General features: G+C 38.9%; 1 protein-coding gene across 1 annotated transcript; it reads right to left on the bottom strand.

Annotated features, from left to right (window-relative positions):
- Positions 1–12,616: 12,616 nt before the first annotated feature.
- LOC141649819 (uncharacterized) lies at positions 12,617–13,384 on the bottom strand. The gene has a single exon (XM_074458494.1). It carries the CDS (start codon positions 13,382–13,384, stop codon positions 12,617–12,619), a length of 768 nt encoding a protein of 255 aa, XP_074314595.1.
- Between the last annotated feature and the right edge of the window lie 8,425 nt (positions 13,385–21,809).

The following is a 21,809-nucleotide window of genomic DNA, read 5'->3' on the forward strand; positions in this document are numbered from 1 at the left end:
GTCCTCTGTGTGCACCATACAATCATATCATTGACTGGAAAATTGATCTGCATCTTCTGACTGATGGACTGTATGACTCTCCTACTGTAAACGCATTCACACAGTAGGTGATCTATGCATTCAGCCTCCTGCTCACAAAGCAAGCACCCATCATCAATATCCAAACCATATCCTATCAGCTTGTCTCTTGTTCTCAGAGCTCCATGTGCAAATAACCAGCCTATGAATTGATGTTTTGGTATCACATGTTCATTCCAAAGCCATTTATACCAGATAACATTTGAGGTTCTCCCCTTTAGCCATTCATAACAGGCACCAGGGGAGTACTTAGTCTGAGCATTCCAGTTGCCAGCAGCATAGCCAGGGAGCATTTCCTCCTTAACATTGCATATCCTTCTCCAAACCCAACTAGAGCTAGCAGTAGGCTTATAGTCTAGCCAGTCCCTCCCTTTTAGGTAATTCTTTTGCACCCATTTCACCCAGATAGAGTCTTTCCCCTCAGTAATCCAGTGTACTAGCCTGCCAATCATAGCTTTATTCATTATTTCCTGATCTTTCAGACCTAAACCTCCCTCTTCTTTTGGCCTGCATATTTTATCCCAAGCTACCATTGGCACTCTCCTGTAATCTACGCTATTATCCCACAGAAAGTTCATACATGTGGCTTCAATCCTACTAATGATCCCTTTTGGGATAATGAACATTGAAGCCCAATACGAGTGTAGGGAAGATAGGACAGCCTTGACTAATACCAATCTCCCAGCATAGGAGAATTTATTTGCCCCATAGTGATTGATTCTGCTGCATATCTTCTCAACCAGGCACTCACAGTCAGTCTTCTTCAGTCTGGTGGTCTGTATTGGCATGCCCAGGTACTTGAATGGCAGTTGTCCCTCAACAAACCCTGAGACTCTCAAAATATCCTGTTTTATATGCTCAGGCACACCCTGAAAATATGCATTAGACTTGGTGGCACTTACCTTCAACCCAGATGCATTGGAGAAGGTAGAGAAGGACTTTAATAGGATCATCATGGATTGAGCATCACCCTTGCTAAAGAGTAGGACATCATCTGCGAACATCAGATTTGCCAATTTTAGTTCTTTGCAGAGAGGGTGATAGTTGAAATCAAACTTGTTAGCTGCATACTTCAGGGTCCTTGTCGGGTATTCCATGCATAAGGTAAAGATAAGAGGGGAGAGTGGATCTCCTTGTCTAAGGCCCCTCTTGCCTTGAAAATACCCAAACATATCCCCATTTAATGAGAGTGGAAAGCTAGCAGTGTTGATGCACTGCATAACCATAACTTTGAAATTAGCAGGAAATAAGAACTCATCTAACAGTTGTTCAACAAAAGCCCACTCTACTGTGTCATATGCTTTTTGCAAATCAATCTTGAACATACATCTAGGAGTAGCATTTGGCCTTTCATATAATCTAATTAGGTCTTGACAAATGAGAATGTTCTCCTGGATGCTCCTATTTTGAATGAAAGCCCCCTGATTCTGATCAATAATACCAGGCAACACTTCTGCTAGTCTAGCACATAGAAGCTTTGAAATAATTTTGTAGATGACATTACAGCAGGCTATTGGACGAAACTGCATTACACTTTGGGGTCTCTAACATTTGGGTATGAGTGTAAGAGTTGTTGCATTGATTTGCCTAAGAAGTCTTTCTGATTAATGAAATCCTTGACAGCACTGATAACATCCCCACCTACCACTTCCCATGCATCTTTGAAAAATTTGCTCGTGTATCCATCAGGTCCAGAGGACTTGATGTCAGGTATGCTGAACAAGGTGTCCCTGACCTCCTTGCCAGTGACAGGTCTAGTCAGCTGCACATAATGGTCTGCATTACACCTATGACCTTGATCAATGATTTTCCTATGAATCTTTTTGGTTTCCTGAGTATCACCAAGCAAGTGTTGATAGTAATCCAGAAAAGCATTGTGCACCTGCTCTGGGGTGTCACACATTTTTCCAGTCCTGTCCTCAATCATGATGACTCTATTCCCATTCCTTCTTTTTTGAGCAATCCATGAAAGTACGCACTATTAGAGTCTCCCTTCTGCATCCATTGCATTTTAGCCTTCTGAGCAGCTAGGAAGCTATCCCTGGCAGCACTCATCTCCCTTAAATTTTTAGAGACTTCAAACTCTTCTGAAATTAATTGCAGGTTAGTAGGGTCTTGTCCAAGCAGTTCCTGCAACTCAGCAACCCTTCTCTGCATAATGGAGGTAGTATTCTCAATGTCACTGTAATTCTCCCTGTTCAAAGCTTTCAGTGCAGGTTTCAAAAGTTTCAGATTCTTTGTTAGCCTGAAAAGAGGAGTACCATGGATACTATTACTCCAACAGCGTTTGATGGTAGGCAAGAATTCCTTGGATGCTCCCCACATATTATAATACTTGAAGCTTCTGACATTCTGGACCTGAGTTGAACCGCGATCGGACAAGGAGTATGATCAAGCGAGGCCCTCCTCAGCAGAAATTAGCATATAAATCAGGAAAATGGTTACTCCAAGCTTTATTAGTCATAAATCTATCAATCCTGCTATAGATCCTATCTTCAGGCCTTTGCTTATTATTCCATGTAAATAGTGATCCAATAGCAGGTATATCCACTACTCCACAGTCAAGCACACAGGTCCTAAAGGGTTCAATCTCAGCAATAGGGGTATTGCCTCCCACTCTCTCAGTTGCAGATAGCACACAGTTAAAATCACCAGCTATGTCCCAGGGACCATCAACCAGCCCTGCAATTCTCCTTAGATGATCCCACAGGGGAGCCCTATCATGAATGTTATTGAAAGCATAGATCATTGTTAAATAAAAGACACTTCTACTCACCACTGCCTCAACCTTCATGTGAATAAACTGAGCATTATACTCAAGAAATTGTATCCTGAAGACCTTAGGATCCCACAGAATCCAAATTCTCCCACTATTATGATACCCATTATTTGTAGAAATGCACCAATTATTGAAATTATTTACAGCTCTAGCATAAGACCTACTCTTTATTTTTGTTTCCAACAACCCAAATAAACCTAATTCCTTATTTTGCAAGAAAAAATTTATGAATTTCTGCTTATTTACCCTATTCATGCCTCTCACATTCCAAAATCCTATTTTATCCATAAGAATTTGGAGGAGAATTACCATTACTACTATCACCACCATTCATTTTTGAAGGAGAGGCCAAGACATCCTTGTAAGAGTGAGCTCCAAATGATTCAGTGCTGTATCCACTCTTGTCTCCATCTTGCCCATGCATCCTAACCAATCTTTTGCGTGGTGTAACAGTCCCAGATACCAGTTGAGCTTTCTGAGCAGTGTTCACAATCACATTGCTCTCCTGAGGTTTAACAATAGCACTCTACTTCACCACTGGCTTCCACACTTTCTTGACTGGTTTTGTAACAAAGTTCTCCTGTGTGCCTTTCCTACAATGCTCCAAATCATGCCCCATACCCAGGCATTTCTTGCATTTAATAGGCCGTCATTCATACTCTACATCAACTCTTATGATTGAGCCCTTCTCATCTTTGAATTCAATTTGTGAAGGCAGGTCCCGATCCACAACTAGTTCAACCATGACACGAGCATACCCCAACCTAGTCCTCTCCTCAGTGGCAGCATCACTCTTTATAAACTTCCCAAGCAGACCTGCTATTTTAGGTAATCCTTTACCCCAAAATTTCAGGGGTAGTTTGTGAATTTGAACCCAAGCAGGAACCGATTTTACATCCTCCTTTGTCATTTCTAAATCTCTTGTCCATGGCTTCACTATTATAGGCTTATTATCAAATAAATAGTGCCCTGAACTCAATACCTTTTCTTTCATTTCCATGGTTTTAAATCGCACCAAAAAGATTCCATTTGGCATAAACGAGATTTTGTCAATATTATACTTCGTCCAGATACGTCTTATGAAACCTTCAACCACCTCCCATGGCGGATTCGCCCCTAGAATGAAGCACACTACTGCCTGGTTCCAAAACTCAATTTCCTCTTCAACATCCTCCATTTGTATTTGTAACATGTCATCATTCTTTGTTTTTGGATCATCCTCAGCATTAGGGTTCCCCTGTTCTGCCGTCTCATGCACTATTTCCTCGTCCTCCTCAGTAACAATGTCAGTCTCTGTTTTTAGAACATCTTTAGCATTAGAGTTCCCCTGTTCTGTTGTCTCTACCACCATTTCCTCGTCCTCCTCATTAACAATGTCATCCTCATCCTCATCATATTCCTCTTCTTCATCATCAGTTTCTACTACTAGTTCAGGAATTCCAGTAATCTCATGAATATTCTTAGTCTTACCCTCCTCTTCAACATTCGGTCCTGTCTTTGCTGCACTAGGGTTTGAAGTTTCCACAGTTTCCTGATTTGGCTCATCCTCAACTGAAGACTTTGTGCCTGGAACACTCCGTCCTCGTAACATCATCTCCCTCTGTCTTTGTAGATTCGATTTCCTAGCCATAGGCTCGAAAATCAATGGCGGCTAAATCTCTCTAGTTCTCCATCGCTTTCTCCCTTATCTCACATTTTACCAAAAAAAAAAAAAAAAAAAACTTGAACTCCCTTCACAAACCTATTTTCGCCCCATTTGCTTTATTGCGGTTTTCAAGACGACACTTTGACCATCTTTTTCGAAGTCTATATGTTATTTTTTTTCTTGATTTTTTTTTCATGAAAGCTGTCATGAAAATAAAAGTAAATGGGGTGAAAATAGGTTTGTGGAGGGAGTAACAATTAACTATCGGGTCGGGTTAGGTTTCGGGTCAATTTCGAGTTATCTTTCGGTCGGGTGTACCGAGTTCGCGAAAATAGTAATTGACCCCCATAACTTTGCCTAATCGTGAGATTAAGCCCCTCAAGTTTTAATTGGAGTGATTAAGCCCCTTAACTTATATACAAAGTGAAATCAACCCCCTACCCAAAATCTCATGAGAAATTGATATCTCATACCACAAATACAAATATTTAACCTACTACATAATCAAATTAAGGAAAATAATACAAATAACAGAATTATAATATTATTTAGAAAAAAATCATATTTTGGAGAAAATGCTAAAAATTTAGAAAATAAAATGAAAATTCTAAAACCTCTGAAAAAAATTTTGTGTATATATTTTGCATGTTATTTATGTTTTATACCGTCAACTTTTTTTTAATATATATTTTTCATAGAAAGATCGTTATTTTTTTTTTCCAAAATAGTTGAACAAAAAAAGAAAAACTTTTGTAGACGAAATAAAGTTTATTATAAGGGGTTTTCGAGTTTTGGCAAATTTAATTATTCCTGTTTTTTTTTTACAATTTTTGAGAATTGCTAAATAATTTAGAAGAAAAACTCATTATTTACAAAAGAAAGACAATTTTTAAGAATTAGTTTTTTTTATAAAAAATTATATGTTGTGAATTAGTTTCAAATATATATTTTTACATTATTTATTAATTTTTTTTTCGAAACTATCAATTTTAAATTAAAAAATATATATATTTTCCAAAATTTGATTATATTTTAGGTTAAGTATTTGTTTTGTAGTATGAGATATTCAATTTCTCATGATATTTTGGATAAGGGGTTGGATTACACCTTTTGTCAAACTAATGGGGCTTAATTACTCCATTTGAAACTTGAGGGGCTTAATCTCACGATTAGACAAAGTTATGGGGGTCAATTGCTTACTCTTATCACATCGATGTCATGAGTTCTAATTATTGCAAGGGCAACTTTCTTTTCTCCATCCGGACATAGAGCTAAATAACTAAGTAGAACCAAAATCAATCTCAACCTCTCAAGAAGGCGACAATGGTTTCTTCCTGCTCCCTTTGTAGTATACGTTTAAAATGTCTCTTGCGATATATATAGACATACCCATGTTTGCTGACCTTATTCGTATACTATTGTTGAGTACTTAATTAAACCCAAGATGCACTTAACAAAGCATCTGCTTACCAGTTGCATTATTCCCATCTAAAGTAACTGTGTAAATCCCACTACATCTTAACAAAATTTTGTGACATGTTCATGGACGCACCAGTTAGGAGGCTGTAGACTTTGAGAACTGAAAAGGTCCCTAGAGGTAGAGGGAGACCGAGACAGACATGATTGAGAGTGATAGAGCACGATATGAGATTTCTGGGGCTCGAGGAGAGTATGGTGACGAAGAGGGCACAATGGAGGGAAATGATACATCATACATGTGGATTTTTAGTATTTGATGTTTTTTTTAACATATTTATTTAGTATTTTTATTTAATTTTTTTAAAAAATTATTTGTTCTTCTCCTTTATTACACTTTTTACCAACCCCTTTCTTATACTTTGAAGTAAAACGCTCAAGACTCGGATTTTGATTGAAACTGACTCGATTTGGAGAGTGAATGGGACTGTTTAATTGTGATAAAAACGACTAAAAACTAAACAGAAACTCCGAGGATTGCAATCGAACAGTCGACAGAACTGTTTATAACCACGGTTTCCAGAACTCTACAATCGAATAGTAAAAGACGTGATTGGGATATGACTTAATCCAAGCACTAAACCACTAGACTAAGCCTAAGGATAATTTCAAGCACTAAGCAAAGAAAATACCCGACTCTAAGCACTAAGAAATAGAGGATTTCCCAGCACTAAGCAAAGGAGATTAGTAGAAATCAATGTTTCTAACTTGTGTTTTTCATTCATCAAATCTGATTTTTACACTAAGGAATGCCTTGCTTTTATAGGCCAAGCCAAGCAATCCTATCCATCCATCCAACCTAGCATCTAACGGCCCAAAAGACCCTAGAAAACCGGTTTTAAAAGGTGGCCCTAAGCCTTACACAAAGTTTTTACACAAGTTAAAAATCTTAAAAGAAAACAAGAAAGTAAACTAATAAGGACAATGATTAATTAAACATGGAGTAAACTCTTTTGGAAGCTTCAAGGGGGTCCGGCCAAGCTTATGCAAGAGTAGTAGAGCAACAAAAGGAGCCTTGTGGATGTCTTGGTTAAATTAGGAAGGGTGAAAGGGACTTGAAAGCGACCCTTGTACTTGCCATTGCAAACCGTGTAGCCATAGGTCCACCGGTTTTGTTCTTTGCCTTTCTCTATGATTATCACCTTCCCAAGACATAACCTCTTGGACAAAAATACTCTAAACTCCTCATGGAAGATTTCTAGGCCGGAAAAGGACCCATGTGCTTAGACAGATTCCGATTTGGACCCCATTTCGGATAAGGGACCAAAACCGGGTACAAGCATGCCTAAGGTGACTCGTTTTGCTTCAATCTCCCCGTCTTGAAAAGAATTTGTCCTAAAATCCTCGGCATCTTCATCACTAAGCTCTTCACAATAAGGACTTAAAATCTCAACATCAAATGTGACATGAGTTCCAAAGAGATTAACCTTGTATTTGTCGGGTCCAATTTGATTGACGATTTTGAATGGACCTTCTTCATGGACCATGGACTTGTTCTTCCCATGCTTGAGGATCCTCCCCTTGCACGGACGAATCCAAACACGATCCCCAACTCTGAATTTTATGAATTGCTTGGAGTTCATGGACCCTTCCTTGTTGGCCATGAATTGAACATGACGAATGTGCCCTTGTTAAACCCGTTCCTTGACAGCATTTCCTTGCTTACTTGGGTGAACACTCTCCTTGACTGTTTTGATCATACCGCCCATGCCATTGGCATTGTGCTCATCTTTAATTAAACTTGGAGTAGAGTGTATGGAATAGTCACAATGCACACCATCATGGACACCTACGGTTTGGACATTGTTAAGGATCCCCTCTTGAACCCGTTTCTTGATCCTATTTCCTTGATCGCTCAAGTAGGCACTTGACTTGTCCTTGCTTTCATTCCCAATTGGACTAGTGGTGGGAGATACGGGATGATGAACTTGCACCCCACCAATGGTACTTTCGGCTCCAATCTTGACAAAGAGCTCATCTTGAACTTGATCATTGGTATTACTCCACTTGGATACCTCTTTTGCATTTGAACACTCCCCTAGTTTGTCTTTGAACTTATGGACACCATAGTCGAACTAAGGATTTTTAGGGACCTCGGCCTTCATTCTTATATTAGCAATTGGAGGAACATTTTTATGGACCTCGACCCTTGTTCGAACCGTATTAGTGAACGGCTCATCTTGTTCCATGGACATATGATCGACATTAGGTGGATCATCTTGAAAGAACTTGTTCAAATTTTGAACCATGCTAGGGAATGTTTCGTCTTGTTCCTTGGATACACCTTCAGCAAGGTGAACATGAACACCTTTCTCATTACTCTTTTCGGGGACCATTTCGGCCTCCTTGATTAGCATCATTTCTTTGTAAGGTTCAAGCATGGAGGGTGGTGGAAGAGGTGCTAGAGTGATCTTCCTCTTGTCACACTCAAAGGAGTAAGTGTTATCCTTTCCATGATGCACCGCACTCTTATCAAACTCCCAAGGTCTACCAAGTAGGAGATGGCAAGCATCCATAGGTAGAACATCACAAAGAACCTTATCAACATAATTTTTGCCAATGGAGAAGGACACTAGGCATTGTTTGTCAACCTTCAATTCGGCCCCCTTGTCAAGCCACCTCAATTTGTAAGGACATGGATGGTTTTGGGTGGTTAAGGAAAGCTTCTCAACAAGGACACTAGAGGCCACATTAGTACAACTACCTCCATCAATGATTAGGTTGCAAACTTTCCCTCCAATGGTACACCTAGACCTAAAAAGTTGTTGTCTTTGATCCATTTCCAATGGTTGAGCACTCAACACTCTCCAAGTGATTAGACTCATCCCGGAATCCGGCAATACTAACTCCTCATCCTTAGTCTCCCCGGTTTCCTCATCCTCATCACACGCAATAATTTCATCCTCTCCCCAATGAACCACTTCAAAGCTACTAGGGGCTCTTTGAGTTGGACACTCTTTGGCAAAGTGACCATAGCCTTGACATTTGAAACATTTTTTAAGGGGTAAGGTCTTTCTTTGTGAGGTGTCAATGCCTTTTCCTTTGTAAAGTGTGGGGTTCACGGTTGGGGTGTGGGTTTCTTTGGGTTTGGTCTCGGCATAGGTAGTCTTGGTGGTTGTTTTGGTCGGCAATTTTGAGTTGGAGGGTTTCCCCTTGCCCAATTTTTCCACCCTTAAAGCCAAGTTCACGGCTTCATTAAAAGACCACAATGGTTGCATTCAGACTCTATTAGCAATTTTATCATCCAACCCTTCAACAAATCTAGCAATTTTTTGTTCCGGTTTCTCATTGATTTCATATTCCAAAGTGAGTTGTTCAAAATCCCTAATGTAAGACTCAAGTGGTTGTTGATCTTGTTTTAGTTGAGTAAGTTTAATGAACATGTCTTGAGTATACTCTTTGGGAATAAACTTGTCACTAAGCTTCTTTTTCAACTTTGACCAAGATTTTATGGGTTCTTTACCATCCCTCTTCCTTTGATTCTTCATGTTTTCATACCAAAGAGATGCATAACCTTTAAACTTTAAAATAGCAACCTTGAAAGACTTAGCATCCGAGTATGATTTAAATTCAAAGACTCTTTCAATTGACCTAAACCAATCTAGTAAGTCATAGGGATTTAAACTACCATGGAAGTCCGGAATTTCTACCTTTAGGTCTTTAGGATGCTCTTCATGCTCGGCCTCAATAAAAGAACCCTCTTCATCCGAGTGCAAGTCCTCCTCTTCATGGTCGGCTTCTTGGTTTCTTGCTCTAAACCCTCGGCCACGTCCTCTACCACGACGAGGTGGATGTCTTCTTCGGTCCCTTGTTGGTGTTGGAATGTTAGCCATGATAACATTGAAGGAGTCTATCATTAGGTCGCATTTCTCGGAGAGTTGTGTTACTTGAGTCTCAATTCCAAGTAGTCTTTCTTCACTCATGGTTGTTTTTGTATTTTTGTATGTGGTTAAGGTTTATGGTGAACTTACAAGAAAAGCTTCTTCCCAAGACTAACACAACAATGGAATTGTGTTAAACCTTTGCTCTGATAACCAATTTGAAGTAAAACGCTCAAGACTCGGATTTTGATTGAAGCTGACTCGATTTGGACAGTGAAATGGACTGTTTAATTGTGATAAAAATGACTAAAAACTAAACAGAAACTCCGAGGACTGCAATCGAACAGTCGACATAACTGTTTATAACCACGGTTTCCAGAACTCTACAATCGAATAGAGTAAAAGACGTGATTGGGATGTGACTTAATCCAACCACTAAGCCACTAGACTAAGCCTAAGGATAATTTCAAGCACTAAGCAAAGAAAATACCCGACTCTAAGCACTAAGCAATAGAGGATTTCCCAGCACTAAGCAAAGGAGATTAGTAGAAATCAATGTTTCTAACTTGTGTTTTTCATTCATCAAATCTGATTTTTACACTAAGGAATGCCTTGCTTTTATAGGCCAAGCCAAGCAATCCTATCCATCCATCCAACCTAGCATCTAACGGTCCAAAAGACCCTAGAAAACCGGTTTCAAAAGGTGGCCCTAAGCCTTACACAAAGTTCTTACACAAGTTAAAAATCTTAAAAGAAAACAAGAAAGTAAACTAATAAGGACAATGATTAATTAAACATGGAGTAAACTCTTTTGGAAGCTTCAAGGGGGTCCGTCCAAGCTTATGCAAGAGTAGTAGAGCAACAAAAGGGGCCTTGTGGATGTCTTGGTTAAATTAGGAAGGGTGAAAGGGACTTGAAAGCGACCCTTGTACTTGCCATTGCAAACCGTGTAGCCATAGGTCCACCGGTTTTGTTCTTTGCCTTTCTCTATGATTATCACCTTCCCAAGACATAAGATCTTGGACAAAAATACTCTAAACTCCTCATGGAAGATTTCTAGGCCGGAAAAGGACCCATGTGCTTAGACGGATTCCGATTTGGACCCCATTTTGGATAAGGGACCAAAACCGGGTACAAGCATGCCTAAGGTGACTCTTTTTGCTTCATACTTCCTCTATTTCTCTCATTTCCATACATATTCCTTTTTGGGTATTCTCATTCATTTCCATATATTTCTATTATAGTCTACCATTTTACAACACTAAAGACTAAATTACCCCTGTCATATTTACTCCCCTCCCAACCCCAAAACCCTATCATTCATTTTATCGCTCTCTCTCCGTCTCTCTCCTCTCTATCTCCTCTTACCCGTCTCTCCTATCATCCACCCTATAATCAATTATCAAATCCATCGATCTTTCTTCTAATTATCTCGATTAAATTTATTATTCTCTCTCAAATCCACTAAAATAATGTCTTCCTCTAAGAATGATGATTTTGGCCCTTTGAAGGTGGAATCCGAGAAGATGGATGATCTTAAACCAAAGAAGGAGGCGTCGGATTTTAAGGCTGCGGAAGAGGTTGAAAGAGGCGTAGTATTATGGAAGGGTAGACCTATACATGAAGTTAACCCAGATGAAGTGTTTGCTGATTCAGACCCAGATGGAGATGAAGGTACGAAGGAGTCGTCTGAGGCTACCTTTACTTGGTCAAGGCGTGGCTATAGAGGGTATAAACATTGTTACTTGAACGATGACGGCGATTATGTGAGATATGTTGAGGCTGACGGTACCGAGGTGTTATACAGTGGATCTCTTGATTCAGATTCGACATGGAATAAGCAGTGGTGTAAACGGGTTAAGCCGGAGGTGATAAGTTCAGGCGATTCTGATGAGGTCTCTTCGCGTCCTCCGGCCAAAAAGCCGAAGTCAAGCGCCAATTAAATTCCTAATAAACTGGTAGTATTTCTTAATCACGATTGTTATGCGCCAATTAATTTCTGATTCAGATTGTTTCTAATTTCTGATTGTTATGCTTTTTTACGATTGTTTCTATTTTCTGATATTCAGGCGCCAATTAATTTCTGATCTATTTTTTGAAATGGGTTTGAGTTATTGTCGTTGAAGTTTGATTAAAATTCGTAAGTTTGGTGTTAGGAGTTATCGAGTTAGTTTGGTTCGCCCGTCTCTGGTTTTTATTAGGTGTTTTGTGCCACAATGGAACAAGCATTAGGGTTACTACTCGTGTAAGGTAGTTTTATTTGTGCGAGCTTAGCTTTGAAGATGTTAATGTAAATTTGGGTCTTTGATTTTAAGTGAAAAATCCGGTGAAATTAACAGTGTTTCAAGAACTCGTACAAAAACTCGATTGTGATTTGTGATGCTATACAACAATACACTTGAGTATTTCTTGTTGGTTTCTGATGTTTTATTAGTGCTGGAATTCTGATCTTTAGAAAGTGACAAAGAACTTGAGTATTGCTTAAAATTAAAATACATTGCATGAATGAGAACCTTACAAAAACTTGCATATGAATTTCATTCTTGCATATGAATGCATCCTAGTTAATGGTCCTTCCAATGTCTACTTACAAAAATTTGCACTTTTTACTTACAAAAAATACCACCAATGCCGTTGTGACTTTTATGCCTGGCTGAATATGATGGTGCTATTTTAGTGCCTTGTCTGATGCTACTTTACTTACGAATAACATATTCTTACTTACAAAAAATAAGGGCGTGATGACATGCATTTTCTGCTGGCTGTTTTGTGTATATAGCCTCTGCCCACTCCAAAAACAAATTCACTCCTTTAACTTTAACCTTCTTGTGTTGCTGCCGCTTGTGTTGTTTCTGCTTGTACTGTTTCTGCTTGTGCTGATTCTGCTTGTGTAGGTTCTTCGACATTGTTGTTAATATTCTCCAATGCATGTAATGCTCTTTGTAAACATTCCATGTTGGGTTTTACTTTTGTTTCAAGAATTCCAGTCCTTTGTACCTTTCTCTTACCAATGTGTGGAATAAGAAAAGAATTGTTACCTTCATCTCGCAATATCTCATTCATGCATGCATGAAGGAAAACCCAAACAAACTTCAATTTTTCATTATCAATTTCATCATATGCTTTGCCAACAGATTCTATAAGTTCAAGTATAGACTCGGGGCACTTTTTGTGTTGAAGGGTTTGAATAGACCTAAAAAATACTAAATCCAAAATGTTTAAATCCGGACTATTTGGTGGTTGACAAACTAGATCAATATCAAACCCATCTGATTTTGCAACACTTAGAAAATCTAAATCTTGTGCTGAAATGTGTGGTTTTGCATTGTCTTGTTGTATGTAAATCCTCCTACTTGCATTTAGAGGCCATTTTGCTTTGATTGCGGGAATGACCCTCTCAATTAGGCATTGCTTGATAACTTCCTTTGTTATGCTTTCAATGGGTTTCACTTCCAAAGTTCCTTTTTCCCTATTTTTGCTTGACCTCAATGCTTCCGCTTCATATATAAATGGAAAAATACCAATTTTACCATCAAATAGAACAACACCATCCTCATCATATCTATGCCTTGCAACGGTCGCCATAAACATTATTTTGCTTATAAACCTCTTTGATTGACAAGTTCTATGTGGTCGTGGTTCATTAGGCAATACGTAGAATTTGGTGGTGGTTTTAGTCATGGTAAAGTATTTTTCATCTATGTGAACAACATCATACATTGCATCAAAAACTAAATTTCCTCCTAATGCACTAGCACTAATCTTACTTAACACCCAATGGATTCTGGCTATTTTGTTTTTTTTGTTAATGATGGTTTAATATCACTAGTATGGCTTACCATTTCTCCTTTTTGAACTAATCTCCAAACTGTGCTGATAGATAAGCCTAAACCTGTTGCCAAATCTTTAAGACACATTCTATCTTTGAGTTCAATAGATTTTACCTTCTCAATATCGATGAACTTTGTGCGCTTGCTGCCCTTGTACTTTCTGTCCACATTTATCACTTCTCCAGCTTTGAGTTGTGCTTGTACGTCTTTCCAAATTGTGCTAATGATCAGTCTTTTGACCCCAAATTCACGGCTTAGCTCATTAATGTAACCATGTTTAAGTTTTCCATTTTGATAGCTCAACGACATTGCTTGACTTATCCTCTTTTTCTCTACATTGGTTAGCCTTTTTTTGTTTTATTCTTGGTGTTGGGACTGGTTGGTTGGTTGATGGTTCTACTTGAATGGATGTTTCACCTCCTCTAACCTATTCCCTTAATTTTCTGATGGACTCTTCATGCTGGAGTGTAACTAACAAGTTGTTTTCGTCTCGTACCCTCCTTGTTCTTGCTGTTCTACTTTGCTGACGCTGGGGTGTGGCTCTTCTATTGATGTGTTGCAGGTTGTTTGCGGTTTGGTCTTTGGTTCTTTGTCAATTCTGCGGAATCTTGCCCCAATTATTCTTTTGATGGTTGCCTTTGTTTTGGTAGTGTTCTTTGATCAAGGTTCTTTCGCTTTTTTGTTGCACAACAATAGGTGTGTTTAGTGGTTGGTTTAGTGGTCGTCTTTTTTGGGGAATTTTTCTTTTTGGCTTCGAGGTGGTGGAAGAACCAGTGGTGTTATTTTGGCGTGGTGGTTGTAAAGGTGGTAATTCTCCACTATTTGTTGTAAACATTGACATTAGAATTTGTTTGTTGTAAAAACTTTGGAATATTATTCATATTTATGGAGGTAGATGTGAATTAAGGTTTTCATTTTGGTGCCAAAAAATATTGAGGCCAAAATTTGGTTGGAAATAAATTGGAGCCAAAAAATTTGGGGCCAAAATTTGGCTGGAATTAAATTAGAGCAAAAAAATTTGGTCGAAAAATTTTGCGCCAAATTTGGTTGGAAATAAATTGGAGCCAAAAAAATTGGCAGAAAATTTTTGAAGCCAAAATTATGGAGCCAAAAATTTGCTGATAGATTTGGAGCCAAAATTATTTCACCAAAATCAATTTCATTTTGTAAGGGGTAGATGAGTAATTTAAGCACCTAACCCCACATACTTTTGCTCTACCTAAAATATTGTGCATAAAGTAAATGTATGGAAATGAGAGAAATGGAGGAAGTATATTTTACTTGGTTTACTTTTGGGCATTCCAGATCCTTAATTCTATTTCGGTTTTCAAATCGTTTTAATCTTTTCTCTCGATTTAAATTTTAAGTTTTTATAAAAGAAATCCGGAATTCAATTTTAAAACCAGTAAGTTTACCTTGACTTTATATTACATTTTCGCTCTCCCTTTTGTGTTTCACTTTTCCATTTTCTATTCGCATTTTGAGGTGTGCGTTCACCCAGTGACTGTTCTAAAAGATGATTCATGTCAGCCGACCCCAATTCATTTTGGGATTAAGGCGTTGTTGTTGTTGTTGTTGTTGTTGTTGTTGTTGTTGTTGTTGTTGTTGTTGTTGTATTATCCTCCAATTTGACTGGTAATTCCAATTTGTGTGTTTTTATACCAACCGAACTAATTGAAATATTCCGCGTATTTCTGTGAGTAACCAACTGTCTCCTGCCTCCCCCTCACCTATTTCATCTTCCTCCCCTGCCACACCTCCCAAGTCAACTATGTTGGATTTATTGCTTCAAAACAACAAAGGAAACCGATTTGAGTCTTTGCTTCGTTTAAAAGAAACAAAAAACCTGTTCTGGTTATGCTCCCACATCGACAGATTTACAAAGGTTTGTATTGTTTATAAACAACGCTGTCATTTAAATTATCGATATGTTATAGCTACAGCATTATGTTTGTCAACATGCCCATCTTTGCTTGCACACCCCAATCTTGCTCTTGAACCAAGGTGTCCATTTTGGCTCTGGTCTGCTCTTTTTATTTACTAAGATTTATTTGTCCCACATCGGTGGGAAGTAAGCTTTTGAATTTTGGTCGTTATATATAATTTATAGCTCCAGCATTATGTATGTCGTAAAATTTCTTGCTTCATTGTCAACAAGCCCATCTTTGCTTGCACAGCCCAAGCTTACTCTTGGACCAAGTTGCCTATTTTCATTCTGATCTGCTCTTCTTATTTACTACTCGTAAGATTTATTTGTCCCACATTGGTGGGAAGTAAGCTCTTGAATTTTAGCCGTTATATAAATAACTTTGGCGCTCAGTTAATTGATATGTTTACGCATTTTTCCTATAATTTTGCAATTTCATATCAATTTTTTCCTTCTTTGAAAAACTACCGTTTTATGATAATTCTTTTGCTTTATTAATTTATTATTAATTTATTATGACAATAAATTTCAAGCAGCAACAACAATCATATCAAATTATTGTGCATATTTAGTGGCCATGGTTCTGGAAATGTTAGATGATCATATGTACACAACACTGTGAGTTTTGATGACGTGGTCAAGGAGATTGAAATGGATATATTGGGAGACGAGGAGGGTTGTAACGGTGTATTAAATATACCTAATTCTATCTTGGAAGAACCTCGACAGCTAAACCGAACAACAACCAAATTTTCTTTGCTACTATAACCCGAGTTAAGCCTAAACGATCTCAGTGTGTGGGGGTTATTAAAGAAAATTACGACTCTATATTCAAAATGTTGGTTGATTTTAATGCAAAATAGAGAATTGAATAAGAGATGTATTAGTATGTGAAGTTTCATATATCGTCACTCCATCCTCATATTATACTATTGACTGAACTAAATTTAGATAACGGAAAGGACAAGATGATGCACGAGATAAGATAACAGAAAAGGCATTAATGTTACAAGTTATAACCGTTGTACACCATTGGTAGTGTTGTAACGGAGGCGTCCCGTTACCCAATAGTTAGTTGATTAGGGTGATAAGAACAAAATAATAGCAAATAACAAATAAAGTGACACACAGATATACGTGGTTCACCAGTAAAATAACTGGCTACGTCCACCCTGAAGGAGAGCAAATTCACTATTGTGGAGATAATAGTACAAAAGTAGACCGGTACACACGCGCTCAATATGAGCCAAAAGTATACCCTATTCTACCAACAAAATAGTAATCTCAAGGGAACAAAAGAGACTACCCCAAACGAGACGAAGGACAAACGATCTTGAGATCAGCAAGATCCAAACAGACTCCTTCGATCTCCAAATTCAGACGAACGCCAATCTACTTGAGCCCGGAACAAACTGAAGCTTCCTCTCCGGAGGGAACCTCACAAATCGACTCTCATAAGATTGTGCTTACAAATACTATCTCCACCTCCTTAATTTAACCTAGACTAATATTAGGGCCTTTATATAGATTTATTCCACCCTAAATAAAAGATCTAGTCTAATTAGGAAACAAAGACAATTAGGAAATTAATTAATTAATTTCCTAAACAAACTAAACCTATGCAAAATTACGTAGAAGACTCCTAACTTGTATAACTAGGAAACACACGTGGGACCCACACCCACTAACTTCCAAAACATGTAACAAACCCCGCATGTATACACTTAGTCAGAATTACGTGCGACCTATGGCGTTAAATGCGTGACTTGCACTAGTTACGAATAGTTACGGAGTCCTTCTATATCTTGCTTTAGCATAGTCCGTCTTCGACACAAATTCAAGGCACAAATTCCTAACAATCTCCACCTTGACTTGAATTATCCAAAAACGAACCAAACCCAAATCGCCTTCAATAGAGTCGATCCTCAAGTCACTACCGTCCCGATAGTCTCCATGACTTTAACACAACTCACAAAACGGACAAACGAACCAAGTGTGCAACAAATGTGACCAATATACGAAGTACCCAATGTAGTAAGCTGAAAACTACCAATTGTACTAAGTACCCAACATATCTTCATACCAGCAGGAAGGCCAAACGTAGCAAACTCCGAAAAGGACAAAAGCTACTAAACGCCAACACAAATATATAAGATTCCCAATGTCACTATGATGGAACGGTGTACCAAAACCAACACACACTAGATTCCAAACAAAATCTCCTCCAAACTCCATGGCCAAATGTACCGTCGTACCAAATTGCCCCATAAAAAGACACAAACGCCATGAACAAAACAAATGTTTCACCTGGTACAAAAGAGTGTCGCGAACACCACAAACATGCCTACACCAAGGCAACAAATACCCAAGTCGAAACCAAAAACACCATTCTATGCGAGCACAAATCACCTCCATCAAAGATGCAAATTGTTAGACTACCAAGTCCAACCCAAAAGCTCCATAGAACAAACTCCCGTCGAAGTTTCAAATGACCCCTTATGAGATCCCAACAGCTCTTTTTCAAGAACCCAAATAGCTCAACCTGGAACTCAAATCGCCTCACTGAGACGCAAAAACAATTGTAAGTTTGTCTTGAAGGATCCATTAGTTTGACCTATATAGTAGTAAACTCCACCTTACTGTCAACGCTACCATCCTTACACAAACTCACCAAACCCAAAAGTATGTCAACTTTCAAAATATTCGCTGCCAACATCTTTTCACCCATAATTCAACAAACCCAAATTAACGCCTAAAAGACAATTACAGCGGAAGCAGATCCCAAATCACCTTGACTTCCATGAAGACCTCCCAACACCATGCAGCCCCATCACCTAGACACCTGCATCAAACCTCCCCTTAAACGACACACCATGTGTCTCACGGGGCTCGTGCTACAATTGCGTATCAAACTCCTCTGCATCCAATATACCCTGGACTGGGTCCGAATCCACTGCCTCAGCGCGTCACACCGGACCACCTTTGGACTTACCATGGACCGCTTTTTTTTCCTCCATTAAGCCTCAGCCCATCTCGCCGGGTCGCTGACGATCTTCTCTTGAACGGCCTGCCGTCTCAACGCCGTGAGACCATGTCGCTTCTCGCGAACATATTAGCTCTCCCCCGAGCTATAGGAATTCCACGTCTTATAGTGTAAGTCCACCTTCAAGTCTTGGCCTGATGAATCTCCGTGTCTAGACTCTAGCCCAAGTAGAACCTTGGGCTCTGATACCACTTGTTGTGCGGAAGCGTGAATATCCCCGTGTTGGGCCTCTGCTGCATCTGTGTCCACAATCCATAATAGTACGATATTGTCCGCTTTGGGCCAAGCCCTCACGGATTTACTCTTGGGCTCCTTCCCAAAAGGCCTCGTACTATTATATTTAGTAGATACTTATAAAGATGAGCTTCCATCTTTATTCTACCGATGTGGGACATGGGTTTGCACCCTAACAGGTAGTACATAACAAAACTGAAACCAAAACGAAAAAAGCTGCAGACGATAGCCAACTTCAACCGCCAGATCTTCGGTGAACCAATTACGGTAAATATCAAGCTCCAAAATGGATGCGTGTATCACGCTGATGCGCAAAGGCTCGGTTAATCAACCCAGCAAGAATATGTCCTTACCAAGAATGTAGTATTAGTTTGTGAAGTTTCATATATCGTCACTCCATCATCATATTATACTATTATGACTGAACTAAATTTAGACAACGGAAAGGAAAAGATGATGCACAAGATAAGATAACAGAAAAGGCATTAATATTACAAGTTACAACCGTTGTACATCGTTGGTAGTATATAGCAAAACTGAAACCAAAACAAAAAAAGCTGAAGACGATAGCCAACTTCAACCACCGGATCTTTGGTGAACCAATTACGGTAAATATCAAGCTCCGAAATGGGTGTGTTTATCACGTTGATGCGCAAAGTCTCGGTTAATCAACCCAGCAAGAATATGTACTTGCCAAGAATGTAGTGTTAGGGAAAGCCAATGGCCTTGCAAATAGCTTGACTTGCCCAATATATAAAACACAACCGAAATTCACATCTCATTGATATGGGACAAAGTGTAAAATTAATTCAAAAGAGAAAAGAATAAAACAAATCTCCTATCAAAGAGATTATAAAGAGATTATGGGCTCTACGATCGGTATGCAAGCGTTATAGGCTCTACGTTCACTACGCCCATCCGTCTTAGGATGATATGCAGATGACATCAACGGATCAACATGTTGTAACCTAAACAATTCCTGCCAGAAGTTACTTAGAAACACTTTATCCATGACATTCAAAAATGATTTAGGCATTCCATGGAGTCTGAAAACCTGATCCAGAAACACTTGGGCTACTGAAGTAGCAGTGAATGGGTGGCTCAATAGTATAAAATGGGCATACTTGCTGAGTCTGTCTACTACCACTAAAATAGTGTCTTTGCCCTGGGACTTGGGGAGGCCTTCTATAAAATCCATTGAAATATCTACTCAAATAGCTGCAGGTATTGGCAAAGGTTGTAATAACCTTGCTGGATGTTGTAGGATAGGCTTACTCCTCTGACATATCCCACATTGACTCACATAATTTCTGACATCCCTTTACATATGCTTCCAATATAAGAGACTTTTAATCCTTTGAACTGTGGCCTGCACTTCAGAATGCCCACCCACAGGTGAGTCATGTAGAAGGGTAATTAATTTTTTGTTTAGTGCATCTTCAGATCCCACAACCAAGCTTTCCTTCCTTCTTAATTCCTCATTCACCCATTTATATTTCCCCTGAGGAACACCATCCTTCAACTGTTGAATCATTGTTTGTAGTTCAGTGTCCTGTTCCTAACTTTTATGAATCATATCCACCAAGTCAGTGTGAATATGAGACACCAACATGTTCATTAATTGTTGTCCAAGTCACTCTTAATAGAGCATCAGCAGCATCATTTTCCACCCCTTTTCTGTATTTTATCTCATAGTCAAGTCCTAACAACTTAGAAAGACATTTACTTTGGAAAGTTATAGTAACCTTCTGCTCCATGAGATACTTTAAGCTGAAATGGTCTGTCTTGATCACAAAATGTCTGCCAATTAAATATGGTTTCCATTTTTCCACAGCAAAAATGACAGCCAAATGTTCCTTCACATAAGTTGAGAATGCTAAGGATCTTTGAAAAAGCCTTGCTGATATAGGCAATTGGGTTCCCCTCCTGAGATAGTATGGCCCCCATACCAGTATCACATGCATATGTTTCCACAGTGACTTTTTTAGAAAAATCAGGAAGAGTCAAAACAGGAGCATTGACCATGGCCTGCTTCAGTGCTTGAAAAGATTTTGAAGCTTCAGGGTTCCAATTAAATGCATACTTCTTAAGTAAATTTGTTAAAGGTTTACTTAAGATTTCATACCATCTTATGAACTTCTTGTAATAACCAGTCAACCCCAGAAATCCTCTTAATTCCTTGATGGATGTAGGTTCTGGCCACTTAACCATTGCTTCAATCTTAGCTGGGTCAGTTGCCACCCCATCTTTAGAGACCACATGTCCTAAATACTCCACTTCTGAGGTGCCAAAGCACATTTTGACATCTTGGCAAACAAGGTATTTTTCCTCAAAATATCAAAAGTTAGCTTGAGGTGCTCAAGATGCTCCTCAAAAGTCTTGCTATATATCAAGATATCATCAAAAATTACCAAGATAAATCTCCTTAAATGAGACTTAAAAATAGTATTCATCAAATGCTAAAAGGTGAAAGGGGCATTAGTAAGCCCAAAAGGCATGACCAGGAACTCATAGTAGCCCTCATGAGTCCTGAAAGCAGTCTTTTCAATATCAGGGGAATGCTTTCTAATCTGCCAGTAACCAGATCTTAGATCAATCTTGGAAAATATGGTAGCCCCATGCAACTCATCCAGCAATTCCTCAATGATTGGAATATAGAATTTGTCTTTAGCAGAGTTTTTATTTAACTCCCTATAATCCACACACAATCTCCAAGTCCCATCTTTCTTTTTAACCAGCACAATATGGGATGAATAAGGGCTTTGACTTGGCCTAACCACTCCATTATCCAACATTTCTTGTACTATTTTTTCAATTGCGTCCTTTTGCACTACTAGGTATCTATAAGGTCTCACATTAATAGGAGATACCCCTTCCTTCAAGTGAATCTTGTGTAGGGCTGTTCAACGGTCCAGAACCGGACCGACCCGGACCGGAACCCGGATGCATAAAAAACCAAGACCCGACGACCGGACC

The sequence above is a fragment of the Silene latifolia genome, chromosome 3 (genome assembly GCF_048544455.1).
Source record: "Silene latifolia isolate original U9 population chromosome 3, ASM4854445v1, whole genome shotgun sequence".
Classification (NCBI taxonomy): Eukaryota; Viridiplantae; Streptophyta; class Magnoliopsida; order Caryophyllales; family Caryophyllaceae; genus Silene; species Silene latifolia.

Bases quoted from the DNA above. Each gene is read 5' to 3' on its own strand.
- LOC141649819 (XM_074458494.1), bottom strand. From the start codon at position 13,384: ATGGCGACCGTTGCAAGGCATAGATATGATGAGGATGGTGTTGTTCTA.